This window comes from Mytilus californianus, unplaced genomic scaffold (genome assembly GCF_021869535.1).
Source record: "Mytilus californianus isolate M0D057914Y unplaced genomic scaffold, xbMytCali1.0.p SCAF_13, whole genome shotgun sequence".
NCBI classification, from domain to species: Eukaryota; Metazoa; Mollusca; class Bivalvia; order Mytilida; family Mytilidae; genus Mytilus; species Mytilus californianus.
This window is the reverse complement of record NW_026262615.1, coordinates 10,101,996-10,124,814: the sequence shown is the minus strand read 5'-3', so window position 1 is coordinate 10,124,814 and position 22,819 is coordinate 10,101,996. Positions and strand designations below refer to the sequence as shown.

At 34.2% G+C, this 22,819-nt stretch overlaps 1 protein-coding gene and 1 long non-coding RNA gene across 2 annotated transcripts in view; one reads left to right on the top strand and one right to left on the bottom strand.

The window, feature by feature from the left end:
• Nucleotides 1-10,971: 10,971 nt before the first annotated feature.
• Nucleotides 10,972-22,819, top strand: part of LOC127723158 (uncharacterized) — a 30,371-nt gene continuing 18,523 nt past the window's right edge. The window contains exon 1 of the long non-coding RNA XR_007991919.1: nt 10,972-11,385. This is a non-coding gene — a long non-coding RNA (uncharacterized LOC127723158). The remainder of the gene's footprint in view (nt 11,386-22,819) is intronic.
• Nucleotides 14,462-22,819, bottom strand: part of LOC127723150 (40S ribosomal protein S8-like) — a 38,232-nt gene continuing 29,874 nt past the window's right edge. The window contains exon 6 of the mRNA XM_052229651.1: nt 14,462-14,612. Coding sequence (XP_052085611.1) covers nt 14,503-14,612 — 110 coding nt within the window. The 3' untranslated portion in view covers nt 14,462-14,502. The remainder of the gene's footprint in view (nt 14,613-22,819) is intronic.

Here is a 22,819-nt window from a genome sequence, read left to right as displayed (position 1 = left end):
TTTGCACAACAAAATCATGGACATACAAAACTGAAAAATGTTCGAACATGCACTAGCTACAGGTGAACATGTGTTGATACTCAATTTTAAATCTCTCAATATTTTCAAGATCTTTATAATTATAATAAAAGACAAGTGCATATAAAGGAAGTCCGGAAGCTGTTGTAATTACTATCTAACCAAGCTTCTATTTCGTTTATGATGACAACAAAAACTGAAAAAAAATAAATGGGGAATGTGTCCATGGGACACAGATGATGACCCCGCTTGTATTCAACGTTATAAAGGGACATAACTCAAGCGGTAAAAGTGACGCTACCCAAATTCGTACTTGATCTGAGTTTTGTGGTAACAGCATTGAGTATAAGTTTCATAACATTTGGTTTAGGCAAACTTAAGTTAGTGAACAGAAACGAAAAATTCAGCAATTTTTCCATATGTAAAGCGGCAGAACTCTAGAACGGTAAAAGTAACGCTACCAAAATTCAAACTTGATCTGTGTTTTGTGGTTATAAGCATTTGTGTATAAGTTCCATAACATGTGGTTGAGGCAAACTTAAGTTAGAGAACGGAAACGAAAAATTCAGCAATTTTTCCATTTGTAAAGGGGCATAACTCTAGAACGGTAAAAGTGACGCCACCAAAATTCAAACTAGGTCTGTGTTTTGAGGTAATAAGCATTGTGTATAAGTTTCATAACATTTGGTTGAGGCAAACTAAAGTTAGAGAACGGAAACCAATTTCGGGACTTATAGATGGACAAGGGTAAAACTTAATGCCCACTCCGCTACGGCGGGGGGCATAAATACTGTATTCAAATATCAAACTGTTAAATACAAATATAATGAAAGGGGGGGGGGGGGACAAATAAGTTTGATTGCAGAAAATGCCCAGGTAAGTTATGAAATTTTATTCTTTGTTTCAAGCAAATTAATAATAATTGAATTAATCTAAAATATTGGCTATTATCTTACCTCCTATACATTTCTAGGAATATCATTGGTTAAATGCAAATGCATGGAGACCGTGCATATTTGATATTGGGTGTGGGGTGTGATTTACTTCAATACACCATTAGTAGAGATCTTACCTCCCATTTTTCTCATTGTCATTTTTTTTTATGTCACCCTCTCATGACCAATTTTAAAGACAATACTGAAATTCTCTACGTTTCAACTTCAGGCCTTCTCCCATAGACTTAAATAAATTACATCTTGCTTCACTTTTGTTACTTTTCTAATGACTGTAGCATTTTTTTGTATTAAGTCATAGTTAATTACTTTCTTTCAATTTGAAATTTAAGACAATGACAGAACATGCAGGATAATTTATTACATAGCTGAAAGGGGGATACAGCATATTGTTCCCCCAGGGAAAAAAATCATTTTCAATCTTGGTTTTGCCTCATTTGACATCATTTTCTCAAAGTTACAATGTGTTCCTTCACCCTCTTAGCTATTTGTTATTTTAATATTGTTCACTGCATTACTCTGTTGTACATGTGTATTTATGAATACCCATACATTTGTTTATTATTGACATGCCCCTCCTACAGCTTATGAGTAATCAAAGAGCTGATAGCTCCGAGGAAAAATGACGCCATTGTCTCTAATATTGGGATATTTTTGATGCGTCTTGATTTTCACACAATTTACCTACTGAATCTTAGGAGACTTTTCAGTTCATGGTAGGTAGGCTGACTGACAATAGAATTGATATGAATTGTTTTCAATGTCTATGGCTTTTTTATTTGGATGTCACGATATAATTCATATATATATATATATATATATATGTGTGTGTGAAGTGAATATGACTACTGGTTGTTCTTTTGTACAAAGAAATAGATCAAGACTACCTGAACGATCTACAATATTCAAAGTAATATGTGAATTTGTTTCTTGCAATTTCATTATTCTTAGTCAAGGATACATTAACGGACTATCCCCTTCTTTATAGAATTATTTAACAAAATGATTATGAAGTGCCTGTAGTAAGCAAGCTCTTATACCCCACATAGTCCTTATTTAAGAGATAAGTTACAAGTGACCTAGTGGCATTGTTATTTCTGTTACTTGAAGCATGATCCATTTCTGTAGATTTAGACAATAGTATTGTTATACTAGATTGACAATTACAAACATAGTGACACCATTTATACAACCAAATTTTATTGTTGATATATTTATAAACTGAAATCTTAAAATGACAACATAAATTATTGCAGAAATTTTTTTTCAAATGATTTAATCTTTGTTAGTCATTTATTTCAAATAATTAACCTGTACTAAAATAAGGAGATGTGGTATCCAGTGGGATTTCCAGTGACAATAGAACAATAGAAAAGTGACTCTTCTACAGAAAGAGATAGAAAAAGGTAAAAAAAAAAAAAAGGAAAGACAATTAACACATAAAACTCGATATGCATAGGGATGAATATCTCTTAAAACACAAAACCATAATATAACTTTTATACAACCACTATAAGTAAAGTATATTTTAAAGCTGAATTTGTTGATATATGATTTTTTAGTTGTCAAATATGCTGTTAATTGAACAATTTATTGTTCAACATAGGGTGTATAAAAAACTGCCAATCTTGACTGCATATTTTTCGGTTTTTTTTTAAATATATATCAAACCTTAATAATGTAGCTTTCTGAGGATCCAATTTTTAACGTGTTCCAAAATGTAGTTTCGCCACAAGATTTTTTTCAAAGTTGGGTCATTTTGTCTATATCAATGTCTGTAAATTCGAATGATCGATCACACCGATAAGTGTATCGTTGGGACAACTCGATATAATGTAATCAATATAAGTGACAAATTACCTAATGTGAAGTGTATTGAAATCATCATAATATAAATGATCAACATATTATGTTTGAAAAACATGAGTCCTATAATATAAGACTTTAAAGGTTCATATCATTTACATTCACCGTTTTTTTTTCGGATTTTTTTAAAACTATTAATGTAACCTCGAGGTTCAACATTGATAGTGAAAAAAAAATCCCATAAAAAACGTTGAATGTAGATGATATGAACCTTCGAATTCTTATAATATAGGACTAGAAAACATGTGATCCAAATTAACCACGTGTGTTAAAGAACAGACTTTGCACTTTTATGATGTGCAGGTATGCGGATCTTCCATGATCAAATCTATTAAAAAAAATGAAAAATTTAAATACTTACACACTACGCAATAGTTTTGTCTTTGTTCAAAAATCATGAGTATTTTTATTTGGTCTTTCTTTGATATGAGTATACTCATTTCTGTAACTTTGATTTATGTTTATTGTCAGTTCATGTAATATGTTGGAGTGTGTGCAAAATAAAAATATCCATCCGAGTCAAATTAAAAATGCATTAATTTTTCTGATCTTTTGTATAATTGAAAACTTTTGCAGGTGTTGATTCGGAAGTCCGCATGTGAAATCTTTAACGTGCATATTAAAGTATTAACAGTGGCAGTTCCAGAAATTTTCCTAAGGGAACGACCATTTAACTTTTAAAAAAAGGGGGGTATGGGTTTTTTCTTTAAAAAATATTATGATCCCCAATTTGATGAATTTTGTTGGTAATACTTTTATACAAACACTACATATAGGAAAGTATATGTTAAATCTGAATTTATTTATATATGAAAAATGTTTGACTCGGACAAAAAAAAACATTACCCCCCCCCCCCCTTTTTGATGTTAAATGGTTGAAACCTAAGGGGATGCCCACTGACTGCCTAAAAGGGGGCCCGCTCCAGTCCTGCTTCAGTGATTTCGTATATAATTAACCAAACTTGTCTCACACTGAAAGGGGCGGCCGGGCACCCTGCCCCCCCCCCCTAATTCAGACTCTGATGAAAGTTTGTAAATCAGGCGGGTAGCATGCGAGGAGCTTTTTTTTTAAATGACTTGGATAGTTCTCTGACGTCTAACGACTGTTTTCCCAGACAAGCACGGCCCCAGATTGTCTTGCAAAACAGCCGTTGGACGTCAGGGTATTCTCGGACTATAACTTGGCATGTCGTATTAATAAACAAATTAAATCTTTATTTCGTCATAAACTTTGTGAAGAACAATGTCATGCAAACTGAAACCAAAAGTCCATCCTTGATAAAAATGTCAAGTGTGCCAAATGTGGAATTAAGACGCCAAACAGGTCGTATCATAATATGAACAAGCCTGTGGAGTTTTTTTTAAGTTGGTAACAAGACAATCATAGCTTATGATTCTTGGACCGTCTCTGTCCCAGCTGTAACATTTCTTTAGAATGCAAATGTGTCAAACCTAAGGATCCTCCAAAAAAAAGAGAAGGTCGGACACTTGTCAAATATGTCCAAATATAGCTTAAAAAGTCATGAAACTTTAGGCTAAAATTTAAACTGCGGCCTTATTTTAAATTTCGTTGATGCCAAAACATATGATATATATGTTAATGTTCAAAATTGAATATACAGATGAACTTTCGTGGGTCTTTGCTTTCCCTCAGTGACTAGCATTTTCTAAAAATCACCTAGCCAGTTCTTATGAAAACGTACTTCGATGCTGGATTGAAAGAAATTGCCAAATTAAGACACAAAGAAGATGGCCTCTTAACAGTCCACCAGCAATGCACAAACTTTAGGAAAAGTCATTTATTTCATCTTGACATCTTTCTACAAAGCTCAGTTGCTCAGTTACTTTATCAATAGAAATTTAAAACATGAGCATTCAGAATTTACATGTAAACAAACCACAAACAAAATATTGAAAGACGTGGTTTTACTGACAATGGAGGCAACAATATTGATTAAAGAAATCTTCAAGATTTACAAAACATTACCGACAAACGCCTTCAGTTGCATGGCAATCTTACTGTAATCTAATTATCTCTACTGATAAATAATGCAACACTAATGACACATTTAAGGTTTGGAATAATTTTATTCACAGAGACTGTTGATGTACATTTCTTTGCTCTTGTCTTTTCGGAGTTTAAATTGGGAATTACAAATTGCTGCATGAAAGAGACTAGCTCCACATTTCTATGCATATGATCGTCATATGTACTTGAGAATCATTCCATAAAACATCCGTTAGATATCCTTTCAATCCCAGAAACTGTCTATTACGCAGCTGAGAGCTAGTGGTTTTTCTGCCACAATTACAAGGAAAAACTTGCTACAACTTGCACTGGATCAGGCACTTGAATCTTACATCGATCTTGATGTTAAGCAGTTAGTTTAAAGGCCCCTCCGAAACTATTGGATTCTGTGACAGTCTTCCTTCCATACAGAACATCGCTGCAAAATAATTTGAACATTCAATTAGGTGATAATAATATTATTTGGCAATCCAAAGAGAACCTGAAAATATTAGACCAATGTTTGAACAGAGAAATGCCCCCTGAAAATCAAATGGTTGATTCCACAGATAAAAATAATCTAAATTTCGTAATATTTTCACCCGACATCCCCCCACCCCCTAATTTGTTCAAGGTATGGTGGTTTTAACTCTTTTCGGCTTTCAGTATTTCATATTGTATATCTTTAATGAAAATTTCATAAATTAGATGAATTTCTAGTAAATTTCTACGATATTCTTTATCAATTGACAATATACCATGCATCTGAATTAAATTGTTTACTATTTTACTTTAATTTACCTCCCTTTATTTCACGTTAGGAACACAAATAAAAATAAAAATAAAAAATCAAGGTGTTCCAACCATTGGATAGTATAAAAAAAATAATGAAAGGATGGCATGATTATAAGTTTGAACCCTGACGACACTGAAAATCGAAAATTCACGCATTTACCTATCATATGAAGATACGATGAGGTGATAAACTTTACAATTAATAATTTACCTGATTCATTATCATATTCACATTATGTTGACACGTCTTAGTTCGTCTGTGTTAGCTCATTTCAAACAAGCAAAACAATTACGGCATCATCCGTTTTTCTTTACTATATAAAAATTGCTACATTACTAATCCTTAGAGGAGCTGCTGATCTATACTTAGAAAAGAAAGATATGAGGACTTAGCCAGGGCGAGCAGAATTTTGAGACTTAGGAACAACAGAGTAGATGTGGGGACACCACATATACAGGCCAATCTGTCCTATTTGCTGCCACCTAATAAAATTAATGCATAGGGTGGTAATTAAACCGATGTGCATTTAATCTGTTGTTCTCTATGTACATATATGATATATATTAAATGCAAATAATGCAGCTGTAATGTAAATATGGTAATTTACATCATTATAGCCTCATTTTTTTAAAAGGACCTAGCTAGACCTATTTCTTAGGCAAGGTGTATTATATAACTCTGAAAGCAATACAATCCCTTTGTAAATACTAATTATATCGGCTGTTAAACAATAATAACAAAATAGTGGTTATTTCTATGTATGCATTAGCAACAACGTGTATTTTAAGTAAACAAACATCCATGAACGACTACGTGTTTGTCTGCTGTGCTTGAATTATAAAACAACCCATCAGCTTTATTTACACGATTTTTTTATAAGAGTGGACAGACGGTTAAACATGTCTGATTACATTATAAGTTTTATAAACAATTATTTGTTGTTATGACTTGTGTATGCATGGAAATATAATGAAGATAACATTGATTTTTACAGTAAAAAATTGAATACACATCATTCCAGAGATGTACACACCGAACACATCCTACTTTTGTAACGATGGATGGTAACGTATAGCCACTAATATAACAGTAAATGTAATTGGATAAGCTACCCGAAACAAAAAATAATTTGCATATTCATGGGCGGACACGCAAATTGTGTCAGCTTTTGTTTTGATGGAAAAATGTAAACATTGGAATCAATGTGCCATTTTGACGTAGGAAACAAATTTATTTTCAATCTTGGATTAAAGGACATTGCGCACATTGCAATCATATCATGCATAATCAGTCATGTAAAAATATATCTTTTAATTTGTTTTCTACACTTAGGGAGCTACCATTTGATTTTTATGGGGGAGGGGGGGGGCTAGGATGAAAAATTGTGTCCTGCATTCTTTTTTTAGTTGTAATCTCTGTCGTGCCTTTTTATTTTTCACTCTATTCGATCCTGCCTTTTTTTATTAGTTTATCCTGACTTTTTTTTACATAAATTGTCATCCTACCTTTTTTTTTTGCCAAGTTGCTCATCCTGCCTTTTTTTTACTCAAAACTCCTGTCCTGCCTTTTTTCGAATTTCATCCTAGCCCCCCATAAAAATCAAATGGTAGCTCCCTTATTATTCTATGTTAAAGTTCCAACAGAACAGAACATCGTTCTCAAAGACGATGAAGAAAAAATATAGGTGGCGCTGTTTATGGGCGTGAACATTTTACATACAGTTGCTTTTTGTGTCCACCTGTCAGATTCCTGAAGGCGTTTGCCGTTCAACTGTCTACAGCTATAACTTTGTAAACAAAATACACATTCACCGCGTGGGTATAACCGTATTACTAATTTTCGATTCTTAAAAACTTCGTAAATCTTGATAAAGAGCATTATCTTTCGTAAGGATATCAAGATGATTCCGATTATTATTTTTTTTTAATGATTTTAAAGTTCAACTGACAAGAAAGGTTGACATTCTTTCAAGAAATATTTTGTCTAGCGATTGGTGAACATTGGTATGTAAAAAGTCCAAAACCATAACAAAACGGATCTATTTACATGATGATTTCTTTATGGATTGTAAAGACATGCACATACAAGCAAAAGCTTGTATAAATATGAAAAATATACCAAAGGAATAGCTCAAAATACCATTTAATAAGATTAAACATATGGACAGGTTAAGAATGAAATTCTGTATAGTACATAAGTATGTAAAATACGGAACCGAGTTCGGAAAGCGGCTTTTGTTATATTATAGTTCGTTTCTGTGTGTGTTACATTTTAATGTTGTGTTTCTGTTGTGTCGTAGTTCTCTTATATTTAATGTGTTTCCCTTAGTTTTAGTTTGTAACCCGGATTTGTTTTTTCTCAATCGATTTTTGAATTTCGAACAGCGGTATACTACTGTTGCCTTTATTTGGAAGCGGTAAATGACTTCTGGTCAGCGGTATAGGAAAATTGACTGCGTCATTTTCCAATAAAAACGTGAAACTTGATATATGCATTAATATAGTGCCATATGAAATGATAAATTCTCAAGATTGAGTAGTTTAACACAAACTCTGAACTTACAGAAGACCAGTGTTGATTGCTGAATAACACCTCATTCTTAAAGATGTTTGCTCTTGTTTTTGAATTATTGCCAGATATTTGGAATCCTCTGATTTTATCCATGTAGTGCCATTAAAACTTTTGCCCGCTAACCCCTACTTTTCTTTTCATTATTTTGTTACATATAGTTTAAAAAGCCATATTTGAAAATCTTATAAAATCCTTGTTATTTTTTCATTGTTTTAGAAAGAAAGAAATGTGGATCGTGTCCACATTTGGACACAGATGATGCCCCCGCTTGCATATCATATAGTTATAAGGGACATAACTGAATAACGGTAAAAGTGACGCTACCCAAATTTGAACTTGATCTGAGTTTTGTGGTAATAAGCATTGTGTGTAAGTCTCATAACATTTGGTTGAGGCTAACTTAAGTAGAGAAGAGAAACTAAAATTCAGCAATTTTTTCTATTTGTAAACATGCATAACTCTAGAATGGTTGTGTATACATTTTATAACATTTGATCTTAGTTTTGTGGTAATGAATATTGTGTATAGGTTTCATAATGTTTGGTTGGGGCAAACTTATGTTACAGAATGGAATCTAAAAATTTTGCAATCTTTCGATTTATAATGATTAAAGTGACACTACCCAAATTTAACTTGATCTGTGTTTTATCAGTGGAAGTCAAAAAAACATTGCATTGTAGAAAGCATTGATTGTAGTTGATTCAACTATAATTATGGACAAAGGAAGACAACTCCAATTTTAAAAATTACTTGATATTTAGAAGAAAATAAAAATTTTGCAATTTTTCCATTTATAAAGGGGCACAACTCTAGAACGGTTAAAGTGACGCCACCAAAATTTAAACTTGATCTGTGTTTTGAAGCAATAAGCAATAAGCATTCTTTTCTGCTTTTTCAGTTCATATCTTAAGATACTTTTAAATTTTCAAAAGCTTGTTATTTTCAAACAGATTAGCAACCATCCTTAAGTCATTGGTGTATAATAAGTTCATTTACAATTAAACACTATATTTATACTGTAAGTTCAGAAATTATTGAGAGGTTTCTATTAATGCAAATAATACAACTGGGTGTGTATAGTAATAATAACTTGCATCCTATTATCTGATGCATTTGTCAGTATGCAGCTTTTCCTACAATCGCAATAAATAAAATATAACATTTTTGTCCATTTTTCGAAATTCACAATAATAAATGATTGCAATAATTTCTTAATTTACAGTATGGTTGTGTTCTACGTCTTTTGGTATCATATTATATTGCTGGGTGTGTTCTATGTCTTTTGGTATCATATTTCATTGTTGGGTGTGTTCTATGTCTTTTGGTATCATATTGTATTGTTGGGTTGCTTTCTCACCGACTATTCCCCACCATCTCTTTTTAAACACTAAGTATAAACAAGAATTCTGTGAGTATTGCCTGGCAATACATAGTCCCCTACCGGTTAAAAATTCATTGTACTGGAACAAAATGTTAACTTGATCTATAACTTGTCATGGTGTAAACTATATACCAAAAATCAAGTCAATATCTTCAAGCATGACAAAAATAAGTGCAGAAAACTGATTATTTGAGTGAATTTTCTAAGTTCAAGGACCATAACTGCACAAAATCGTCAGACTGGAACGAAATTCGAACTTGATCTGTAACTTGTCATGATAAAACATTACACCAAATATCAAATCAATATCTTCAAGCACGAAGAAAAAAGTGTCGAAAATTGATCTTCCGGACTGACAGATGGACAGACAGACAGACGGAGTGCAAACCTAAAGTCCCCTGGACTTCGTTAGTAGGGGACTAATAAAAGAATGTGTCTGGTCAAGATACAAATGCCCATGCTCATGCTTTATTATTTATCAAGTTAATAAAATGCTTCGCTGAGCGCAGCCTGATACGACCGCAAAGGTCGAACCCTGAACAGTTGGGGCAAATTTGGACACAATATTCAAGCTTGATACTGTCTGAATTTGGATTATGATCACATTTTTGACATAATATAGGTTTCTGACACAAAATAAATGTGGTCAAAGATCTTACAAATCTATTGCTCAATACTGTGCAATTGAAGGTTTCTTCTTTCTTCTTGAAACTTTTCATAAATTTGAAATTAAAAAAATTTTGAAAAAAAATATGAACCCCTTAAAAGAATTGAAATCCCCCCCCCCTCCAAACTTTTTGAATCCCTCCTTAGAGCAATTACACCCAAACTCAATCCCAGCCATTCATTTGTAGTATGGAACCTTGTACAATTTCAGAGATATCCATTTACTTAAACACAAGTTGTTGTCTGGAAACTAGAACTAGAGGCTCTCAAAGAGCCTGTGTCACTCACCTGTATTTACTGATGCTTTGGAAATCATGTAAAATAAGGTTAAAATCATAATTTATAGTATTAGATATTAGATATTATAATGGTATCCAAGATAATAACAAATAAAATGCTCCGCTGAGCGCAGCTTGATACGACCACAGAGGTCAAACCCGGAACAGTTGGGGCAAGTATGGACACAACATTCAAGCTTGATACAGCACCGAATTTGGATTGTGATTAAATATTTGACACAGCATAGGTTTCTGAAACAGAATGAATGTGGTCTAAAACTTACAAAATTCTAATTTACCTATTCAAATCATATCATTATTATTTGCTTTTATATATAAATCAGAAATAACCAATTTAAAAAGGAGAATTTTCAGGAATAAAAATCCCCCCCCCCCCCAATTTTTTGAACCCCCTTATGATTCATCACCCCTAGCCTTCCCTTTGTGGTATGGAACCTTGCAGTACAATTTCAGAGAGATCCATACACGTGAACACAAGTTATGGTCTGGAAACTAGAAAAATGCTTGTTTTTTGGCCCCAAATTCCTAAACGTTTAAGGCAATTACCCCCAAACTCAAACCCGGCTTTCCCTTTGTGATATGGAACTTTGTAGTACAATTCCATAAAGATCTATACACTTACACACAAGTTATTGTCCTGAAACTAGAAAAATGCTTGTTTTTTGCCCCTTTTTGGTCCCCAATTCCTAAAATTTTGGGGCAATTACCACCAAAATCAATCCCAGCCTTCCCTTTGTGGTATGGTACCTTGCAGTACAATTTCAGAGAGATCCATACACTTGAACACAAGTTATTGTCTGGAAACTAGAAAAATGCTTGTTTTTTTGGTCCCCAATTCCTAAAATTTTGGGGCAATTACCCCCAAAATCAATCCCAGCCTTCCCTTTGTGGTATGGTACCTTGCAGTACAATTTCAGAGAGATCCATACACTTGAACACAAGTTATTGTCTGGAAACTAGAAAAATGCTTGTTTTTTTGGCCCCAAATTCCTAAACATTTAGGGCAATTACCCCCAAACTCAAACCCAGCTTTCCTTTTGTGATATGGAACCTTGTAGTACAATTTCATAAAGATCCATACACTTACACACAAGTTATTGTCCTGAAACTAGAAAAATGCTTGTTTTTTGCCCCTAATTCCTAAAATTTTGAGGCAATTACCCCCAAAAACAATCCTAGCCTTCCCTTTGTTGTATGGTACCTTGCAGTACAATTTCAGAGAGATCCATACACTTGAACACAAGTTATTGTCTGGAAACTAGAAAAATGCTTATTTTTGGCCCCTTATTCATCAACGTTTCAGGCAATTACCACCAAACTCAATTCCAGCTTTCCCTTTGTGATATGGAACCTTGTAGTACAATTTCAGAAAGATCCATTGACTTACAAGTTATTGTCATGAAACTAGAAAAATGCTTGTTTTTTGTCCCCTAATTCCAAAAATTTTGAGGCAATTACCCCCAAAATCAATCCCAGCATTCCCTTTGTGATATGGAACCTTGTGGTACAATGTCAGAGAGATCCATACACTAACACACAAGTTTAGTCTGGAAGTTACAAAAATGCTTATTTTTGGCCCCTAATTTCTTAAACTGTTGGTACCATAACCCCCAAAATCAATCCCAACCTTCCTTTTGTGGTATTGAACCTTATGGTAAAATTTCATAGAGATCCATTCACTTAAACTAAAGTTAGAGTGCGAAAACCAACGTGTCTATGGACGACGACGACGCCAACGTCATACCAATATACGACCCCAAAATTTTTTGCGGTCGCATAAAAACTGCAAAATTTCTGTAAAATTACTAACTCAGGGGCAGCAACCCAACAACAGGTTGTCGGATTTGTCTGAAAATTTCAGGGCAGATAAATCTAAATATGATGATCATTTATGCCACCTGTCAAATTTGCTCTAAATGATTTAGTTTCAGAGATATAAACCAAAGACTGCATTTTACCCGTGTGTTCTATTTTTAACCAAGTAGGCCATGATGGTTGGAAGGCGGGGTCATCCAACAAATTTTTTAAACTAAATACCCTAACAATGATTATGGCCAAGTATGGTAAACTTTGTCTCAGTAGTTTCAGAGAAGAAGATTTTTGTAAAATCTACATTTTACCCCCATGTTCAATTTTTAGCCATGGCAGCCATCTTGGTTGGTTGGCGGGGTCATCGGACACATTTTTTAAATTAAATACCCTAATGATGATTGTGGCCAAGTTTGGTTAAATTTGGTCGAGTGGTTTCAGAGGAGAAGATTTTTGAAAAAGCGAACGACGACAACGTGCCAGCAGCCTTCAAAGTAGCCTATGAAATGAAGTGGCCAACTGGCCATCAGACATGAAAATTTAGTCGCCAACTCAAAATTTCAGTGGCCAGGAAATAATTTCAGGTCGCCTACATTTTTTTCTAGCTAAACAACCCTTGCTAAATAAAAATATTAATTTTTTGTTCTGTGTTTTTATATTGTCGAGTGTAGAAAATAGTTTGTATAAATCAACTGTAAAATAACCACATGATTTATTTATTTTTATGTTTTAACTAACAATTTGTGACGTTAAGCGGTAGTCCGAAGCCCAGTAAAAAAAAATTATCTCATCGGACTTTTGCAGAAGCACTGGTGATTGCCCCATAGGTCAAGTGAACATCTGAAATCGTTTGCGAAATTGTAGCCGATATTTTATTGAATCCATGTCGTAGATTATGAGAACAAGTTACAAAATTGTCGCCGACCTTGTTTCATCTGTTAACTGACGAAATCGAGAACGAGGCTCGACCATGTGCTTTCTATAGACACTTTCTTTCTAACGGCATGCAATAGTGAAAGTTGTGACTGAGAGAAAAATACGAAAATAGATGGATCTGTGCCATTTTCAGTCAATGCTTACAAATGACCTAAAATTGCCTGATGCAATAAAGCACTGATAAGATCAAGCTTAAATCTAAAAGGCGCTTGAAATACAGTATAAATTTGTGTTACTGTCAAGCGCTCAGACAATTTTTTAAAACCAGACTCTGATCAGGGCAAATTTCTGGTCGCCAGAACTTCAATATTCTAATAGCCCAAATGGTGACCAAATATGAATTTTTGGTCGCCAATCAGCTTTTAAAGTTGCCAAGGCGACCATTTCAGTAAACTACATTGAGGGCTGGCCAGGTGAGCTAAAAATGCTGGTTTTTGGCCCCTTATTCCTCCATGTTTGGGGCAATTACCCCCAAACTCAATCCCAGACTTCCCTTTGTAATATAGAACCTTGTGGTACAATGTCAGAGTGATCCATGCACTCACACACAAGTTATTGTCCGGAAACTACAAAAATGCTTGTTTTTTGCCTCTTTTTGGCCTTTCATTCCTAAACTGTTGGCACCTTAACCCCCAAAATGAATCCCAACCTTCTACTTGTGGTCTTAAACATTGTGGTACAATTTCAGAGCACTCAAAATACTTATACACAAGTTATTATCTTAAAACTAGAAAAATGCTTGTTTTGGGCCCCTAATTCCTAATTTGGGGTAATCATCCCCAAAATCAATCCCAACCTTCCTTTTGTGGTATTGAACCTTTTTTAAAATTTCATAGAGATCCATTCACTTAAACTAAAGTTATTGTCCGGAAACCAAATGTGTCTTCGGACAACGACGACATCATACCATTATACGATCCCAAAAAATTTTTTGCGGTTGTATAAAAAGGGGCATAACTCTAGACCAGTTAATGACTCATAACCTTAAGTTGAACTCTGTCTGCATGTTGTGGTTCTTAGCATTGTGCACAAGTTTCATAAAATTTGCATGAGGCAAACTTAAGTTAGAGTGAGGAAATGAAAAATTGGACGGACAGATGGTCAAGGGTAACACTTAATGCCCCTTCGCCTACAGCAGCGGCATAAAAATAAAATCAATTCTTCGTAATTTTTTTTTATTTCTGCAGACACATCACAGTTTATTTGCCTTTCTTGGTCTTGATCTTTTTCATGTAGAATTCAAGTTCTTTTCCTTCCAGGATGTAGCCATCAGCCCTTCCACATTTTCCTGGTCTAGAGGACAGCTTAGCTAGAAAAATAAGGAAAGGCAAATTCTTAGTATTTCTGTCCCAAACTTTGAACTCCATAGATATTTCCTTTAGCAATGCATTAAGTTTACAAACTTTTATCTTTTTTATTATTTGAAATGACAGTTTAAAAATATAATTTGAAGAAAAAAATTCAAAGCAGGAAGGATAAGAAATATTTACCAAGCATTTTGTTACTTTCAGGAAAGTTTTGATAAAAACATTAAAGTCATATGAAAGTTCAAATGTACTGCTATAGAATTGTTGTCTTCTGGTACCCTAATTTGCCAATATTTTCCTGTATGCAGTGACATTAACTAAGAGACCTCTTGTTAGAACTTCCGCCCAAAAAAAAAAAATCAGATGAATAGCAACATTGATTATTAATTCAAAGTCGCTGGACCATGAACTAGTGGGCAGGGCCTCCATATAGTCAACAAACTGAGATGTACAGACAGAAATATTACTTTATAAAAAATATCGTTGTCTATATATTGTAAGTAGTTCCTATCAAACTCACTTAAGCATTTTTGTCGAGCCTTCGACTTTAGTCGAAAAAGCGAGACATAGCGATCCTACATTCCGTCGGCGTCGGCGGCGTCCACAAATATTCACTCTGTGGTTAAAGTTTTTGAAATTTTAATAACTTTCTTAAACTATCCTGGATTTCTACCAAACTTGGACAGAAGCTTGTTTATGATCATAATATAGTATCCAGAAGTAAATTTTGTAAAAAAATCAAAGCACTGTAAGCGCTGTAGGCAGTTAACCAAAAACCAAGGCAAAACTGTGGCAGTGTTGCTTCAATTTTGTTTTAAGATTTGAAAGAACAAACATTAAACATTCTTATATTGTAAATTTATGTTCATTAAATGAATTGATTATTAAGGCAAATTAACTAATATTTCATCAAGGTTTTCAAAAGCAACTCATATATCAATATAAATGACCCTCATCTTCACCCCCAAGTGCATTATGTTACTCCATACCAAGTTTGGAATAAAATGACAGGTGATTATAAAACAGTTGGTCCAAAATTCTCCAGCTTTACACTGCTTGAAAGATTTATATGTTTTCTTTAAAATGAGCCATAAATGAAAATTATTATAGGCCCAGAAATAATTTAATAAATAATTAAAGTAAATTCAATTAACCTAGACTCATTTTTTTGCATCAATAAAATTTTATATAAACAAGAAATAATTTTAACAGGATGCCATTACGAAGTCTCCCAAACAAAGCCCCCATAATTCGTCATTCCCATGGTCTCCTGACATTGGGCAAAGTCCAGTTCATATTGGTTTGGTCTAGTAAAGTGATATGCATATGTGACACCTAGGAGATTGACCCTGTATGTCATTCAAATCTTTTTGAAATGATGAACAGGAATAACTATGGTTTAGGTGTGGGTATCGCGACCGTTTACAAGTTCTCAAACAGGAGAGGGTGGGGTGTCCCAGTGACTCCCCCTATATTTCATTTGATTTGTATTATTGTCCCATACATGAATATATATGGTTTAGGGGTGGGGATCTCGACCGTTTACAAGTTCTCAATAAAATGCTCCGCAGGGCGCAGCTTCATACGACCGCAGAGGTCGAACCCTGAACAGTTGGAGCAAGTATGGACACAACATTCAAGCTTGATACAGCTCTGAATTTGGGTTGTGATTAAATATTTGACACAGCATAGGTTTCTGACACAGAATGAATGTGGTCTAAGAACTTAAAAATTTTAAATTGGACATTCACCTATTATGGTCCAATATCCAAAATCTAAAAACATGGTTAGATTCAGCATATCAAAGAACCCCAAGAATTCAATTTTTGATGAAATCAAACAAAGTTTAATTTTGGACCCTTTTGACCTCAATGTGGACAAAGTTGATAACGGGGCCCAAAAATCAAAAATCTAAATACATGGTTAGATTCAGCATATCAAAGAACCCCATATATTCAATTTTTGTTGAAATCAAACAAAGTTTAATTTTGGACCCCGATTTGGACCAACTTGAAAACTGGGCCCATAATCAAAAATCTAAATACATGTTTAGATTCAGCATATCAAAGAACCCTAAAAATTCAATTTTTGTTAAAATCAAACTAAGTTTAATTTTGGACCCTTTGGACCGTAATGTAGACCAATTTGAAAACGGAACCAAAAATTAAGAATCTAAATACACGGTTAGATTCAGCATATCAAAGAACCCCAATAATTCAATTTTTGATGAAATCAAACAAAGTTAAATTTTGGACCCTTTGGACCTCAATGTGGACCAATTTAAAAACGGGGCCCAAAATCCAAAAACTTAATACACGGTTAGATTCAGCATATTAAAGAACCCCAAGAATTCAAGAATAAAACCCCATTGAAATTGATCAAGAAATAAGCAATTTATACGAAGTATCTTCTTTTGCACAATACTGTGCAATTGAATATTTCTTGCTATTGCGCAATACTGTACAATTGACAATTTCTTGCTATTGCGCAATATTGTGCTATTGGATATTTCTTACTATTGCGCAATACTGTGCAATTGAAGATTTCTTGCTATTGCGCAATACTGTGCAATTGAAGATTTCTTGCTATTTTGCAATACTGTGCAATTGAAAATTTCTTGCTATTGCACAATACTTATTATATAATAATTTACACATCCTGTTTGGTGTGTATCTCCTACCATATCATTATTATTTGCTTTTAAATATTAATCAGAAATAACCAACTTAATATGGAAAATTTTAAAAGAAAAAAAAAAGGAAAAAAAGAAAAAAAAAGTAAAAAAAAATCCCCCCCCCCAAATTTTTTGAACCCCCTTATGATTCATCACCCCCAAACTCAATCCCAGCCTTCCCTTTGTGGTATGGTACCTTGCAGTACAATTTCAGAGAGATCCATACACTTGAACACAAGTAATTGTCTGGAAACTAGAAAAATGCTTATTTTTGGCCCCTTTTTGGCCCCCAATTCCTAAACGTTTCGGGCAATTACCCCCAAACTCAATTCCAGCTTTCCCATTGTGATATGGAACCTTGTAGTACAATTTCAGATATATCCAAACACTTACACACAAGTTATTGTCATGAAACTAGAAAAATGCTTGTTTTTTGCCCCTTTTTTGCCCCCTAATTCCTAAAATTTTGAGGCAATTACCCCCAAAATCAATTACAGCCTTTCCTTTGTGATATGGAACCTTGTGGTACAATGTCAGAGAGATCCATACACTTACACACAAGTTATTGTCTGGAAGTTACAAAAATGCTTATTTTTGGCCCCTAACTCCTTAACTGTTGGTACCATAACCCCCAAAATCAATCCCAACCTTCCTTTCGTGGTATTGAACCTTATGGTAAAATTTCATGGAGATCCATTCACTTAAACTAAAGTTAGAGTGCGAAAACCAATGTGTCTTCGGACGACGCCAACGTCATACCAATATACGACCAAAAATTTTTTAATTTTTGCGGTCGTATAAAAAGGAGGGGGTGGGGTGACCCCAGGGACTTCCCTATATTTCATTTGATTTGTTTTATTGTCCCATACATGAATATATATGGTTTAGGGGTGGGGATCTCGACCATTTCCAAGTTCTCAAACAGGAGGGGTGGAACGACATCGGGGACTCCCCCAAATTATTTTCATTTGAGTTCTTTTATTGTCCCATAAAGTATATATATTGTTTAGGGGTGGGGATCTCGACGGTTTACAAGATAAAAGTACATTTTCAAATTGAAGGGGGTTAGGATGACCCCCAAGGACTCATCCTATATTTTGGTTGATTTTTTGTATTGTCCTGTTCTCATTACTGAAGACTGCATGTGTCTATCACTTACTGTTTTCGAGAAATAGTCATTTGAAAATTAAAAAAAATAAAATCCCATAGGGTTCTATAGTAAACCCCTCCCTTCTTCAGGCCCCTCCAAATACCCCTTAATAGACCCCAATGCACAAACAAAATATTAATGGCTCCGCTAGACATGTTAGTCTAATATTTATGAAACCCTAAGTAAATCTGACAAACGGTCAAAGTTGTCTTCTTATACGGTTTGAGTGGATTCGGTCCGACTTGTCTCGGGGACGAGTTGTCCACATTACTTAAAACATCCCATTAACGTCGATTTCCGCATTTGTTTCATGACATCGTTTCATTCATAAAATAACAACAACCTTATTTGGCAAGATAAGTTAAAAATTTCCGCCCACTTATATAACTTTATTTCCTCTATCATAGAGATTTGTTGTACATGAACAATATTCCTGCGCATTTTGCCATTTGGGAAATATAAACGACTTGTAATTACCGATTTTCGGCGATGAAATATTTCATACAATTGTTCTTTGACATCGTAGCCAAAAGCACAGGGGATAATAAACTACGTACGGATTTCTATTGAGCACTACTTCCTATGTGCAACTTCAAAAGTTTTGGGTAGTTCGACGATCATTTAAGGTTTTTATGGTCATATTGTTTGTATTCCAGAAATAAAAGTATTAGAAAAATGTCTAATTAGTTATAAATAACATAATAGCCTGCTAGATAATAACAATGGCACGTATTTCAGCGTTTATTGGGTACAACACAAATCTAGGGTGCTCGCATAAGGCAGCTTAACTGCCTAAAAAATCCATTTATTCCGTATTTTACTTTTAAATGGACTTAGATTTTCTGCCAGGAAACAACACATTCACTCTGTGGTTAAAGTTTTTAAAATTTTAATAACTTTCTTATACTATTTTGGATTTGTACCAAACTTGAACAGAAGCTTGTTTATGATCAAAAGCTAGTATCTAGAAGGAAATTTTGTAAAAAAATAAATCCATTTTTTCCGTATTTTACTTTTAAATGGACTTAGATTTTCTGCCAGGAAACAACACATTCACTCTGTGGTTAAAGTTTTTAAAATTTTTAATAACTTTCTTATACTATTTTGGATTTGTACCAAACTTGGACAGAAGCTTGTTTATGATCAAATGCTAGTATCTAGAAGGAAATTTTTGTTTTCTTCCAGTTAACGTTACATTCAGTCTGCAGTTAAAGTTTTTAAACATTTATTAGATTCATAAGTTATCCTGGATTTTTACCAAACTTGGACAGAAGCTTCTTACAATCAAAAGATAGTATCAAGAGGAATATTTTTATTGATTTACTTCCTCATTTTTGTTGAGCCTGCGATTAACAGAAAAAGTAGGCGAGACACTGGGTTCCGCGGAACCCTTACGAATTTTTTTATTAATACCCCAATGATGATTGTGGAAAGGTTTATATACATTTGGCCCAAAAGTTTCAGAACATTTTTGTAAAAGTAATCATACGACGACGAAGGACGAGGGAAGATAAGTGATGAGAAAAGGTTCACTTGGCCAACAGGAAGTTTATGAGCCATTAAGGGACTATTTCTTCAATGTGGGTAAAAAATAATAGTATAGTTTTGATTCACCAGCAAAAGAGCTTATTTCTAAAAACTGCTATTCACAATTTTAATCTGATCATTGCACACTATCTACATTTTCAATATGAAAGCCAAATTTGTTTTGTGTCACTCAGAAATAATAATCATCATCGTCTATTGACTCGAAGCGAGCTGGGATTATAATTGACATCATTGTGACATTTACTGAAGAACAAAATAGATTCAATTACGTAGAATGATTATTAAAGACAATCTAAAAAATAACTTTAATTGGATTTTTCGTTCAATTTTTTTACTTCAAAAAATAATTTTCTCAACAAGGGAGTTTATATAAAGGCACTGTGACTTTGAGATGAAGAACAGCAATACAAGTTTTTTGCCTTTTTTTGCTGTGCATGTACTGATCTTGTACAAGTGATTTCCTTTTCAATCAGGCTCCAAAAAAAAAAAGTTTGTGTTTACAGCAACTTACTGGGGATAAAAAGGGTCGGCAAAACTTTTTTTTTCCCTCAGAAAACCCAGGAATAGCCTTATCCAGTTCTGCAATATGATCCGGTATACATTGCATTTACTTGTATTTCTGGTAATGTGGCCATTTGTAGAAGTTGTTTTTATCAGTCATAAGTTTATAAGTTTTTACTAGGTTTTACACAATACTTGTGGACAATTTTCAGCATTATGCTAGCAGTCAAACATAAAAGAACATCCCTATCAACAATAATACTAGAGCATATATACTTTGCCAAATTTTCAGTGTAAAAAAAATTAAGGAAATATCATGGCACAGTAAACACACGTTTTTTTGTGTGCCTCACCTTCAATAGTGTCATAATTTCATGTGTAACTAGAGCAACTAATTCTTAAATATTTGTGTGCTTTCTCCATGAAAATGATGTTTTGTAAAACCTTACAAGAGGTGAAAGATAAAAGATGTCAAAGGGACATTCAAACTTGTTGTCCAAAACAAACTGACAATGCCATGGCAAATAATACGTCCCATAAACGGGCGTATAAAAATGAATAACATCAAAACACAAACACAACATAGAAAACAGAAGACTTAACAACACAATCACCCCCCACCCTTTTTCCATCAAGGAAATTATGATATGGAATGCAACCTCGAGAATATCTTATCAAGTGAGAGAATTACCTGAAATAGACTTTAAATGCACAAATGGTCGGTGCCTCGGTGGCCAAGTGGTCTAAGTAGTTACTACTGTAATCACTAGCCAGTCAATACTGAGGTTGTGAGTTCGAACCCCGCTCGTGTGGGTGCACTCGACTCCAATCTTAATTGACTAGGATTGTCAGTTTTCCTATCAAGGTCTGTGGTTTTCTCCGGCTTCCTCCACCAATAAAAACTGGCCGCCACCAAATAGCCAAAATGTGGCTCTTAAAAGTGGCATTAAAACACCAACAATCAATCAATCAATCACAAATGGTCTATTACTACATTTGAAATTTACAACGGGTATTTAATTCAAAATCATCTTTTTCTTTGTTTCAATTATATCAGGTTTAAACACCACATTCCACCCCTTAAAATTTAGTGGCAGGGTCCGACACTTACGGTTGTCCGATTGCCCGGGGCAAGCTAATGCCTTATTCGGACAAGTAAAAACATCATCTTGGTTGTCCAATTGGGCAAGTGAAAAAAAAAGTGTTATATAATTAAAATTTCACAAAATCAATAGTGTCTGTTGTTTTGTCCATAGATTACTCAGTGATAACACCGCACGGTCGAGTAAAGTGGTCTTTACCCCCCTTCAATGCATATATTTCGTCAATTGTTCGCACTGAATTCCCCATTTTACCAAAAATAGATCACGTTTAAAAATATTGGCCAATCAGGCAACCGCGGCATTGCTTAGTCATTATCCTTATCAATCGGGACACCACTCGGGCGTTTCCAACGCACGTGTTATTCCCACTGACCAATGGAAAGCGGAGGTCTATTTTCGTTGTTCTAACTTTATAATTTGACATCGGATGTGTATTTCCCTAAGATGGAAAAACGTAAAAGCTTGAAAGAGAAAATGAAATTAAACTTTAACAAATTTGTCAGTAGTAGTCAGTTTATCAAGAAGGGTTTTTTGAAATGGCATTTCTTAGATAAATTATTATGAAATAAGTATCTCTATGTAAATGATCCAATTCCCGTATATTCATCGATCTTTTCCCTCCCTCCTCGGCTCATATATGCCTCATAGTATATTTTCATACTCCATAATCAATTTACACCCCATATACATGATAACTATATTTTATCTGCATGTACTACATTACAACCACAAAAATAGCATGTAAAAGTTTGGGCATGTCAATTTCACTTTCGGACAAGTAAAAGTAATAGGGCACTTGCCCAACTGGACAAGTTGGTATAAAATTTAATGTCGAACCCTGAGTGGGGCCAAAATCAGCTGAATAATTTGAACTTAACTGTTATTAATGTGGCACTCAGAAATAATAATCATCATCGTCTATTGACTCGAAGCGAGCTGGGATTATAATTGACATCATTGTGACATTTTTAAAACTTGTTTTCTTGTCTCCTGGCATTAAAATAGAGGCTCTTGTGACCTTTTGTCGCTCACATGTATCAATGTGCATATTCAACAATAGCTACACGCCAACACAAGGTTGGCAAAAAAGCAGTCAATACTAGTATTGACCATGCCGGCGGTAAATACCGGTAAATACCGGGAAATACTGGCAAATACTGGTCAGTTGAAATTTTGATAGGACTTTACTATAAAACTTGTCCCTACCTCAGGTCAATTACTTGGTAAATGGAT